The 12209-nt window shown below is 40.0% G+C and overlaps 1 protein-coding gene across 1 annotated transcript in view; it reads left to right on the plus strand.

The window, feature by feature from the left end:
* Nucleotides 1–12209, plus strand: part of rgl1 (ral guanine nucleotide dissociation stimulator-like 1) — a 98690-nt gene that overhangs the window by 15095 nt on the left and 71386 nt on the right. The window contains exons 3-4 of the mRNA XM_062039519.1: nucleotides 2843–2948; nucleotides 3022–3291. Coding sequence (XP_061895503.1) covers nucleotides 2946–2948; nucleotides 3022–3291 — 273 coding nt within the window. The 5' untranslated portion in view covers nucleotides 2843–2945. The remainder of the gene's footprint in view (nucleotides 1–2842; nucleotides 2949–3021; nucleotides 3292–12209) is intronic.

Genomic DNA, 12209 nt, shown 5'->3' on the forward strand with positions numbered 1-12209 from the left:
CGAGAACGCGAAATGGACATTCACAGTGACTTTTATCTCCACGACAATACATCAGCGAAGCTCTTTAGCTACTGAGCTAACGTGATAGCATCTGGCTCAAATGCAGATAGAAACAAAATAAATAAATCCCTGACTGGAAGGATAGACAGAAGATCAACAATACTATTAAACCATGGACATGTAACTACACGGTTAATAATTCTCAGCCTGGCAAAGCTTAACAATGCTGTTGCTAACGACGCTGAAGCTAACTTAGCAACCGGACCTCACAGAGATATGATAAAAACATTAGCGCTCCACCTACGCCAGCCAGCCCTCATCTGCTCATCAACACCCGTGCTCACCTGCGTTCCAGCGATCGACGGCGTGACGAAGGACTTCACCCGATCACAGATGCGGTTGGCGGCTAGCATCGGCTAGCGCGTCTGCTATCCAAGTAAGTACTCCTTGTTGTGTTGCTACAGCCAGCCGCTAATACACAGATCCCACCTACAACTTTCTTCTTTGCAATCTCCATTGTTCATTAAACAAATTGCAAAAGATTCACCAACACAGATGTCCAGAATACTGTGGAATTGTTCGATGAAAACAGAGCAGTTTGTATGGTGACACATTGGGTACGAATACTTCCGTTGCCGTCGTGACGTCACGCGCATACGTCATCATACATAGACGTTTCCAACCGGAAGTTTAGCGGGAAAGTTAAAATTGCACTTTATAAGTTAACCCGGCCGTATTGGCATGTGTTGCAATGTTAAGATTTCATCATTGATATATAAACTATCAGACTGCGTGGTTGGTAGTAGTGGGTTTCAGTAGGCCTTTATTGAATAATTTATGATAGCTTGATGATGGCTCTTATTGCTTGGATTTTACTGACATCATGTCCAGCTCACGTCCCGCCCAATGAATACTGGCGGTGGTCAAGCTCGCTCTGTTCTCAATGGGTACTAGGCGCCATTTAGCCTTTCTTGAAGAAAAAATGCCTTATGTTTGTGTTGTGTTTGGCTGTACGAATCGATCAAATTGCGAAAAGAATAAACGTTTCTTCTGAGAGGCTATTAAGAAGGGCGAAAAAGTGCAAGATTTTTAACGAAACGACGACGAGAAAATCACGCAGCTCACACTCCATTCCAAGGGAGCTGAGTTGAAGAATGCATGAGTTTGCAGTGATCACTTTGTTAAAGGTTTGTTTGTTTTTTTTGTTAATGGGTTATTTCCCATTTAAGTATTATTTTCATATAATTTGTATTTCTTAAAAAACATGTTTGCTATGAGTGTTTTTAAAAAGCATCAACTCTGTGAGTCTAAACCAGGGGTGTCAAAAGTACGGCCCGCGGGAACAAGTTATTTCCGGCCCGCGTGATAAGTTTGTCAAGTATAAAAATGAGCTGCTTTTTTATTTTTTTATTTTTAACAAAAGAAACTGCAGTTCTAAATGTGTCCACTGGATGTCACAATAGCAATTATGTTAGGAAAGTAAAATGTTTATACACAGAGGTACACAGTAAAGGGTGACTGTGGCTCCTCCTCTTCGACCCTCATGAAACTTTAAACCTGCCGTTTTATGTCTTCTGCTTCGAACACATCGTCATTTGGCACCCTTACTCCCTTATGATGTCTCTGTCAAACACAAGAAAAGTGTACTTAACCCTTTTGAATAGTTTTTACCTCTGTTTCTTACGGTTTGTTGAGTTAGCACTGGATTGATACGTGGACATGACAAAGGAGGTATTTGATACCTAGACGAGTTTACATGTTGTGTTTTTTGTTCAATCCCAGAAAGACTGTGACTTAAAGTTTAATCCTGGCTTTGTGGATACACTGAGACCAAGTCTAAGCTCATTTTGTTTTTTAAACTGCACCAATTTCCTCAGAATTTTTGACAAACTTGAAGTGTTTCGTCCAGGGTATTATTTGGAATTTGTACGTTTTCATAATGTGCTTTGTTCTATTTTCGGCCAAAGTAAAACAAAGAAAACAACATGGAGTTGTCTTTATTTTTAAGTTATCATGCCATGATTTTACCATTACGGCCCACTTGGGAATAGATTTTCCTCCCTGAGCTAAAATGTTTGACACTCCTGGTCTAAACATTAGAAAGCAAATGTGAGCAAAACCTAAAAGGGTTAAGTTTTTACCAGAGGCAGCAATCATAAATGAAGCTTTCACCACATACACAATGTTGACATCTATAGTTATATTTTGATAAAGACGGGGAAAAAAACGCTACTCGCATCTACAGCAACAAACATGGCTGTAGATGCAAAGTTAAATCATGAAATGCAACCTTGCTACCCGGGAGAGTCCTGATACCATTTTCCTTGACCCAGCCACACACAAAGAAGTCGTAGACTTCCGTGCTTTTCCAAGTTTTTATCCGTTTTGTCGTGTAGAACGGTGTCTGGAGCACAATGGTTCGATATGTCTGGGAACGCAACCAACGTAGAATTCTTGTTGTCACTCGACAAATCTTTTTTGATAAAGTATAGGGATCTATTCCGTTACATAGTTTCATTTTTGTGCTCGTATCTGGTTTTTGCAGGAAGATTTAAGCCTCATTTGTACTCAGATAGTTTGCACGCTGCTCGCTGTACAACAGCCATCTTAGCTTTCTTGACCACCACTGGTTTTCACCTCCGGGAAGAAGTCACGTGACGAAATACAAACAACGTGTCATTCAGTTGGTGTACTTAATGAAGTGTCCTGTCAGTGTAAAAAAAAAATCCAGCATGGAAAAAGCGCCTCATTGTTATCGGTTCTTAGAAAATCTGCCACAACATCCTCTTGTCTTTCTCAGCTTTCCTGTCTCTAAATTTCCCCCCACCGCTTTTGTGTGTAGGTCGCAGGTCTTGATCCAGGAGGGGAGGGGGGCCGAGTCCAGAGGGGAGGCGCGTCCACCACGTGAAGGCTCCGCCCCTCCTTTCCTCATCTGACTGGGATGAATGGTGAGGGAGGGAAGAAAGGAGAGAGACAACAGAGTTTTAATCACTCATTTGCTTGAGTTCTGTTGGCTTCCAGCAAGCGGGAACCAGAAGCTTAGAAGAAAGTTCTGTTGACTGCACTGAAGGCAAACCAGAGGAGCTGAAGTCCAGGTATGTGCTGAGCCGCCATCCAGTCCAGGTGGTCAGCATGATCTCCCACTACCCTCTGGCCACCATCTTGCCTTGGCCTCCAGCCCCCAGCCACCACTACCCCGACCTGGACTGCACCCTGCTGCTGGAGGGCGACGGAGGGGTGGCCCTGCAGAGGTATCAGGCTCGCTCCCCAGAGGGAAGCCCCCGGCACTGGGTGAGTACGCCTGTTTAGTCTGCCTTGTGTGTGTTTGCATTGGAAGGGAGGCTCCGTCTTGTTCAACAATCCTGCACATGTTGTTTTGAACTTTTGCTCCATTCAAGGACGGGAATTGAACAATACAACATTTCACACGGTCTTCATAATGTCATGTTTGGTTGGGTTAAACCAGGGGTCGGCAACCCAAAACGTTGAAAGAGCCAAATTGGACCAAAAATACAAAAAACAAATCTGTCTGGAGCCGCAAAAAATGAAAAGCAGTATATAAGTGTTATAATGAAGACAACACATGATGTAAGTGTCGATATTAGCTATAATAGCCTACAATTAAAATGACTGTGTGGCAGGCTGAATTAAGTCGTCGTTGACAGAAATGTTGAAATTTAATATTTATTCTACACATTTTTACAACATTAGAAACCAAAATCAGAGGCTACTCAGAAGGTGAGATAACTCCTGGAAATTACTGGCTTTTAATGACCAAAAGTTATAGATGTGTGTGTCCAAGTTAAAGGAAACGGCAGGCTGTCTTCTTCTAATGGATTTATTACAATATTTGGCGAGCTAGGTAATGTTTGCTGTGGTCTGGAACAACATGGCACACAACTATCTGAAATGCAGCCAATTCTACATACAGATAATGTGTCAGGAGACATGCAAAACAAATATGTACAAAGGGGATACAGGTAAAGGATATTAAATGAGCTCAAATATACCTACAAACGAGGCATAATGATGCAATATGTACATACAGCTAGCCTAAATAGCATGTTAGCATTGATTAGCTTGCAGTCATGCACTGACCAATTATGCCTGATTAGCACTCCAACAAGTCAATAACATCAACAAAGCGCACCTTTGTGCATTCACACACAGCATACAAGTTTTGGTGGACAAAATGAGACAAAGAAGGAGTGGAAGATTTTACTTGTAAAAAAACTGTTGCGTCACATTCCACACTATGGTGAGTTCAAGAACCGCTACCATTAGTAGGACAAAACGATGTTCACCAAATACTCTCATCAGTGAAGCATACACACAAACATATTAAACAGTGGGCTTTCTAACAATTGGGAATTTTTGTGTCGTGTTTGTCCTCAAACAAAAAACATACATACCATCTTTTTCCATTTTCAATCCTTTTTTAAAAATGCTCCAGGGTGGCACTAAAGAGCCGCATGCGGCTCGAGAGCCGCGGGTTGCTGACCCCCGGGTTAAACGGTTGCTTTGGTCAAGAGTGAATGCCCTCATCCGAACCCTGGTGTGCACCAAACAAGTGGACCGGGACCCATCAGTGAAATATGATCGCTTCACGGGGCAGTTTTAAGTGACAAATATGTCAGAGAAAATGCTCGTTAAAAGTATATATTTTGGAGATGGTAAGTAAAACAAAATATAAAAACCCAGGAGATGTATTTTTAATTTGGAGTATTTAAGTTACATCATGTAATATATAGTACAGTAATCCCTTGGTAGTTGCTGGTAATTAGTTCCGGACATGACTGCGATAAATTCCTTTCCGCTAAGTCGAAATCATCAATTATACATTTTCATAGCTAAAGCATAAAAAACATGTTTATTACCTTCTAAATACATTTGAGCCCTAATAATGAGACTTAAAATAACACATTTAAGTCACCTTTACACTAAATGTGTAATGCTGCCCGCCACGATACTGATTGGGTTGGTCTCACCTAACGGCCAATATTACTGTAGTATTGATATGTTTTAGTTTAGTTATTCATTTGTATGCTTGATTCTCAATTAAGGACCAAAAATAGTAGAATATGCTTTAAAATCTCCCAAAAATCTCTATAATGTGGTGAAGTCGCAATATTTGAAGTGCGACGTGGCGAGGTACGACTGTTTCAGGCTGGGAATCTTGTGGTACCTCACGTTACGATACATGCCTCATGGTCATGATAATATCTCCACATAGCGATGCTGCAGATTATCGATATATTTCTCCAAATGAACTACGATCGCTGGCAAAGGAGGTGGCTGAGCTAGTTTGTCGTATCACCCAATTATTTTATTCATGAACCTTTTCTTGACACTTCCGCATTATTAAAGCAAAAGTCAGTCCTCACTTTGAAGTTCACTGCCCAAGTACCGGTATGCCATATTAATATGAATAAAAATGACGATACACGGAAAGGTGCATTGATAATCCATTGTATGATGAAATATTGTGATAGTTCGCCATATTGACAGGAATATGTCACAAAGGCTGCTTGATCAAAGCCTTATTTATGGTAGAGGTGGCAGATACTGAACATTTTGCCAGCACTCTATTTATCATATTCTGTCTGTTTCTGTAATATTGCAATATTTTCTCGTAAAATTATTACTTTTTTATGTAAAATTATTACTTTTTAATGCAAAATGGTGACATTTGTCATATAAAATTCGGACTTTTATCACAATGCCATCACTCCGATACCAAATAAATACAGGCCCCGTAATGTCAATACTGATGCCGATACCAAATATTTTTACTTTATTATTTTCAAAATCATTGAATGACTTTCTACTTTTGCCTTTTAATGTGTTGATCATGATTATAAGTACAATTAAACAGAACCATTTTAGGCAAAATAAAAAATATTGGTTTGTCCCCTAACTTATGGACAATTTATCAATAAATATATAAAACAGCGATATTGATCATTGTAAAAAAAAAAAGGCGATATTAGACAATCTCTTACACTTTAGGCTTTTATTTGTCAGGGGTCCTCACAGCGAGTCAATCGGATGAATAGTTTTGGTTTAGTGTTTACACCCAATGTAACTTCTGTAACAACCCTGGCCGGGAATTGAACTCATGCCCTCTGCCATAAAAAGCAGAAGCATATCAGTACTCGTTATATTTAGGGGATTTCAGCCTTTTAAAAAAAGACCAGTATGTTTACGTATCATTTCAGGAGCAAGGCACCCCTTGCAGAAATATTGCTGCATGCTTTGAATGGGAAAAAGTAGCGCCACCTGTTGGACAAATAGAAGCAGAGATTGAAATCAATACAAGGCAATAAATCATCAAAATATTTATATTATATTTAAATGAATAGACTGCAAAGACAAGATACTTAATGTTCGAGCTGGAAAACTTTTACATTTTTTGCAAATATTAGCTCATTTGGAATTTGATGCCTGCATCATGTTTCAAAAAAGCTGGCACAAGTGGCAAAAAAGACTGAGAAAGTTGAGGAATGCTCATCAAACACTTATTTGGAACATCCCACAGGTGAACAGGCTAATTGGGAACAGGTGGGTGCCATGATTGGGTATAAAAGCAGCTTGCATGAAATGCTCAGTCATTCTCAAACAAGGACGGGGCGAGGGTCACCACTTTGTGAACAAATGCGTGAGCAAATTGTCGAATAGCTTAAGAACAACATTTCTCAACTAGCTATTGCAAGGAATTTAGGGATTTTACCATCTACGGTCTGTAATATCATCAAAAGTTTCAGAGAATCTGGAGAAATCACTGCTTGTAAGTGACTTATTTATCACCACATGGGCTCAGGAACACTTCAGAAAACCACTGTCAGTAACTACAGTTCGTCGCTACATCTGTATGTGCAATTTAGAACTCTACTATGCAAAGCGAAAGCCATTTATCAACAACACCCAGAAACGCCGCCGGCTTCGCTGGGCGGCGTTTCCCATCTAAGATGGACTGATGCAAAGTGGAAAAGTGTTCTTAGGAGTCTACATTTCAAATTGTTTTGGGAAACTGTGGACATTGTGTCCTCCGGAACAAAGAGGAAAAGAACCATCCGGATTGTTATAGGCGCAAAGTTCAAAAGCCAGCATCTGCGATGGTATGGGGGTGTATTAGTGCCCAAGGCATGGGTAACTTACACATCTGTGAAGGCACCAATAATGCTGAAAGGTACATACAGGTTTTGGAGCAACATATGTTGCCATCCAGGCAACGCTATCATGGACGCCCCTGCTTATTTCAGCAAAACAATGCCAAGCCACGTGTTACAGCGTGGCTTCATCGAAAAGAGTGCGGTTACTAGACTGGCCTGCCTGTTGTCCAGACCTGTCTCCCATTGAAAATGTGTGGCGCATTATGAAGCCTAAAATACCACAACTGAGTTCCCAAACGTTTACTAAGTGTTGTTAAAAGGAAAGGCCATGTAGCACAGTGGTAAAAATGCCCCTGTGCCAACTTTTTTGCAATGTGTTGCTGCCATTAAATTCTAAGTTAATGATTATTTGCACAAAAAAAAAAAGTTTCTCATTTCGAACATTAAATATCTTGTCTTCGCAGTCTATTCAATTGAATATAAGTTGAAAAGGATTTGCAAATCATTGTATTCTGTTTTTATTTACGAATTACACAACGTGCCAACTTCACTGATTTTGGGTTTTGTACAATTGGCTCTCATTCAAATCCTTTGGCTTTTCACCCTTTTGATCACATGACAAAAATATCAGTGGGGCCCTTTTTAAAATGTTTAGTAAGGAACCATAAGTTTGAATGCAGCTCGACTTTCTCTGCCAGCGTCTTCCTTCCTCTGTTTGGTTCCATTCCACAACACAAAACAGAGCAGTGACCTCTGGTAACACCCAACGGGAGGATCGCTGACCTCCCATTGACGGAGAAAACCATTACTCACACACGCAAGCTGCAGAATGCGAGAAGTCCTAATGACTCTTAGAAAGTGTGTCAGAGTTGATATCTGAGCTTGCTGAAAATGTCGCTTTAGGCCGCCTGTCAGCGTCTGCGTCTTGTCAGCGTGTGACTGACCTGCAGCGACAGGCACGTGCTGCTGATGGGACCCTCAAGTGTGGAAAAGTGTCAGTCACATGTGAGTGTGTGTGTGTGTGTGTGTGTGTGTGTGTGTGTGTGTGTGTGTGTGTGTGTGTGTGTGTGTGTGTGTGTGTGTGTGTGTGTGTGTGTGTGTGTGTGTTCTTGTATTTCTACCCTTCTCGAGACATCAACAGTACCTTCCATGTGAGGACCGGTGAACAAGTTAGGACCGAAATCATGGTCCCAATACGGAAAACCTTTGCAAATAATATAAAATGTCTCATTTGCACCCCTGGTGGTGAAATCTATCAAAATTAGGGTGGTCCCAAAAAGGAGGGATTTTTCAAATTGACTGTGTGTCGCTTTTAAAAGTGCTCCCCCTCTGTTCAACATATGAAATAACAAGTGTGTGTAAACATTTGAAGTGCTCCCCCTCTGGCCCACATATGTCATAAAAAGTGTGTGTAAGAAATTGAAATACGCCCACTTTGGCCAAAATTATTTAAAAAAAAATTAAAATGTATATAGAGACATACTGTAATAACTTGAAGTAAATAATGAAGATTAAAAACCAATTACAGACAAAAGCATTTCTCATAATGTGTTGACTTTTTTTCTTATAAAATTGGGAACAATTTATCATATTCTGTCTGTTTCTGTAATATTGCAATATTTTCTCGTAAAATTATTACTTTTTAATGTAAAATTATTACTTTTTAATGCAAAATGATGACATTTGTCATATAAAATTCGGACTTTTATCACAATATTGCCAATTTTTTTGTTGTTCTTGTAAATTGTGACATTGTTTTAGTAAAATTATGACTTTTTGTCATAATTTTGCCAAGTAAATTTCTGATTATTATTATAATATTGCCAACATTTTAAAGTTTTCTTATAAAATTGTGACTTTTGTCGAGTACAATTACGACTATTTTCATAAAATTGTCAAAATGTTAAGCTTCAGTGGCCTAGTGGTTAGAGTGTCCGCCCTGAGATCGGTAGGTTGTGAGTTCAAACCCCGTCCGAGTCATACCAAAGACTATAAAAATGGGACCCATTACCTCCCTGCTTGGCACTCAGCATCAAGGGTTGGAATTGGGGGTTAAATCACCAAAATGATTCCCGGGCGCGGCACCGCTGCTGCCCACTGCTCCCCTCACCTCCCAGGGGGTGGTCAAGGGGATGGGTCAAATGCAGAGGACAAATTTCACCACACCTAGTGTGTGTGTGACAATCATTGGTACTTTAACTTTAACTTGAACTTTTCTTGTAAAATTGCGACTGTTATTGAGTAACATTCCAACTTTTATCATAATACCGCACAATTGTTCAGTTTTTCTTATACAATTTTGACTTGCGTTGAGTAAAATGACGACTTTTATTATAATACTGATAAAATTCTTTTTTTTTCTTCTGAAATTGTGACTTTTTTCTTGTGAAATTCCAACTCATTTTTCACAACAAGCTTTTTTATATTTGCATAGTATGTATATATTATTAATGTTGTAAACACAAATCTTTATATATCTAGAAAGGGTGGTTCTAAAGAGGTAGGCATTTTTTGGAGGTCTCGAGAAGGTTACAAATACAAGAATGTGTGTGTGTGTGTGTGTGTGTGTGTGTGTGTGTGTGTGTGTGTGTGTGTGTGTGTGTGTGTGTGTGTGTGTGTGTGTGTGTGTGTGTGTGTGTGGCCCGTCAAACATCCCGGCACTAGTATCCTTCGCTGCACTCTTTCCTCCCATTGTTTGCTGCCGGGGGTGGGGGGTTGGGAGGTTTAAGTGCACTTAGTGCTTCTATCAGTTCCATGTTAGCATCTTGTGACTTTTAGTGTTATAACAGCTGCATGGCAATAAAGGGGATTATAAAATGAGCACATGAGGAGTGCAGTAAAAATAATGATGTAACAATAAACAAACCATGTGTGTATACATATGCCATCTGCTGGCATGACTATGAAGGTGTACACTCCAAACCACTAGGGGGCAGACAGCTTTTTTTCTATATGCGATACAGTGGTACTTTTGTCCAAGTAAGACAGAAAATTGTATGGAAATTGAAGCAAAAATATGTTGCAAAAACAATTACTCTGTTCTAGACAGACAAAAACAATGACAAAAAAAATTAATATTATCGGGAAAAATTATGGTTTTACATGCAAAATGCGACGCTGGCCGAGAAGGGTCAGAGCAAATGCAAACGCAACAACTAGAAATGGGAATTGATAAGATTTTTACAAGTACAATTTCTATTCTGCTTAATCGATTCTCTTATCTATTATCATTTGACTAAAAGGATAGCAAACAAGGTGATTAGCATCAACTTTGTTCAGTTTTGAAAAAAAAACGAGTATACAAACACAACAGTGAACTCTTAAAAGACCCAAAGCCTCGATCGGGTGCCAGAAAAAAATATTTTGCTTTGAAAATATCCATAATATAAAAATAAAATAAATATTCTACTGTTGTAATTAACAAAATACAGCATAAATTATTCTGTGACAAATTACTATTACACAAAAATGTTAAGTAACATGTTTAACATTTTTCAAATAGAAATGTAAAGTTTTATTTTTTTAAATGTATATATACAATATATATGCTGAGAGCTCAAAAATAAGTACAACTATGTCAGTTAGGACAAATACAAGCAAGTCAAGTTACACTATATTGCCAAAAGTATTTGGCCACCCGCCTTGACTCACATATGAACTTGAAGTGCCATCCCATTCCTAACCCATAGGGTTCAATATGATGTCGGTCCACCTTTTGCAGCTATTACAGCTTCAACTCTTCTGGGAAGGCTGTCCACAAGGTTGCGGAGTGTGTTTATAGGAATTTTTGACCATTCTTCCAAAAGCGCATTGGTGAGGTCACACGCTGATGTTGGTCGAGAAGGCCTGGCTCTAATCCATCCCAAAGGTGTTCTATCGGGTTCAGGTCAGGACTCTGTGCAGGCCAGTCAAGTTCATCCACACCAGACTCTGTCGTCCATGTCTTTCTGGACCTTGGTGTGTGCACTGGTGTACAGTCATGTTGGAAGAGGAAGGGGCCCGCTCCAAACTGTGCCCACAAGGTTGGGAGCATGGAATTGTCCAAAATGTTTTGGTATCCTGGAGCATTCAAAGTTCCTTTCACTGGAACTAAGAGGCCAAGCCCAACTCCTGACAAACAACCCCACACCATAATTCCTCCTCCACCAAATTTCACACTCGGCACAATGCAGTCCGAAATGTAGCGTTCTCCTGGCAACCTCCAAACCCAGACTTGTCCATCTGATTGCCAGATGGAAAAGCGTGATTCATCACTCCAGAGAAGGCGTCTCCACTGCTCTAGAGTCCAGTGCCGACGTGCTTTACACCACTGCATCCCACGCTTTGCATTGGACTTGATGATGTATGGCTTAGATGCAGCTGCTCGGCCATGGAAACCCATTCCATGAAGCTCTCTGCGTACTGTACGTGGGCTAATTGGAAGGTTAGATGAAGTTTGGAGTGTGCAGAAAGTCTTTGCACTATGCGCTTCAGCATCCGCTGACCGCTCTCTGTCAGTTTACGTGGCCTACCACTTGGTGGCTGAGTTGCTGTTGTTCCCAAACTCTTCCATTTTCTTACAATAAAGCCGACAGTTGACTTTGGAATATTTAGGAGCGAGGCAATTTCACGACTGGATTTGTTGCACAGGTGGCATCCTATGACAGTTCCACGCTGGAAATCACTGAGCTCCTGAGAGCGGTCCATTTTTTCACAAATGTTTGTAGAACATGCCAAATTGCTTGATTTTATACACCATAACAAAGTGGTTAGGACACCTGATTCTGATCATTTGGATGGGTGGCCAAATACTTTTGGCAATATACTGTAAGTAGAACTGCACACTGCAAAATTTTTAAAATTATAAGTATAAAAATGTACCATTATTTTGCAGAAGATTAAGCATATCTGCGTTTTCAGGTTGCATATGCAATATTTCTGACTAATCACGGTGTCTTCAGCTGTGGAGAACACCTCTTAGGAACGCGGCATGCAAACTGCTGGTCAGACGTCGTCTCGTCATGTGATGCATGAGAAACATTATTTCATGTTTACAGTTGATAAAAGTATGTTTTAACATTGTAGGCAGTTTTAGTTCGTTATTTACCTGCAGATTAA

Source organism: Entelurus aequoreus, linkage group LG27, assembly GCF_033978785.1.
Source record: "Entelurus aequoreus isolate RoL-2023_Sb linkage group LG27, RoL_Eaeq_v1.1, whole genome shotgun sequence".
NCBI lineage: Eukaryota > Metazoa > Chordata > Actinopteri > Syngnathiformes > Syngnathidae > Entelurus > Entelurus aequoreus.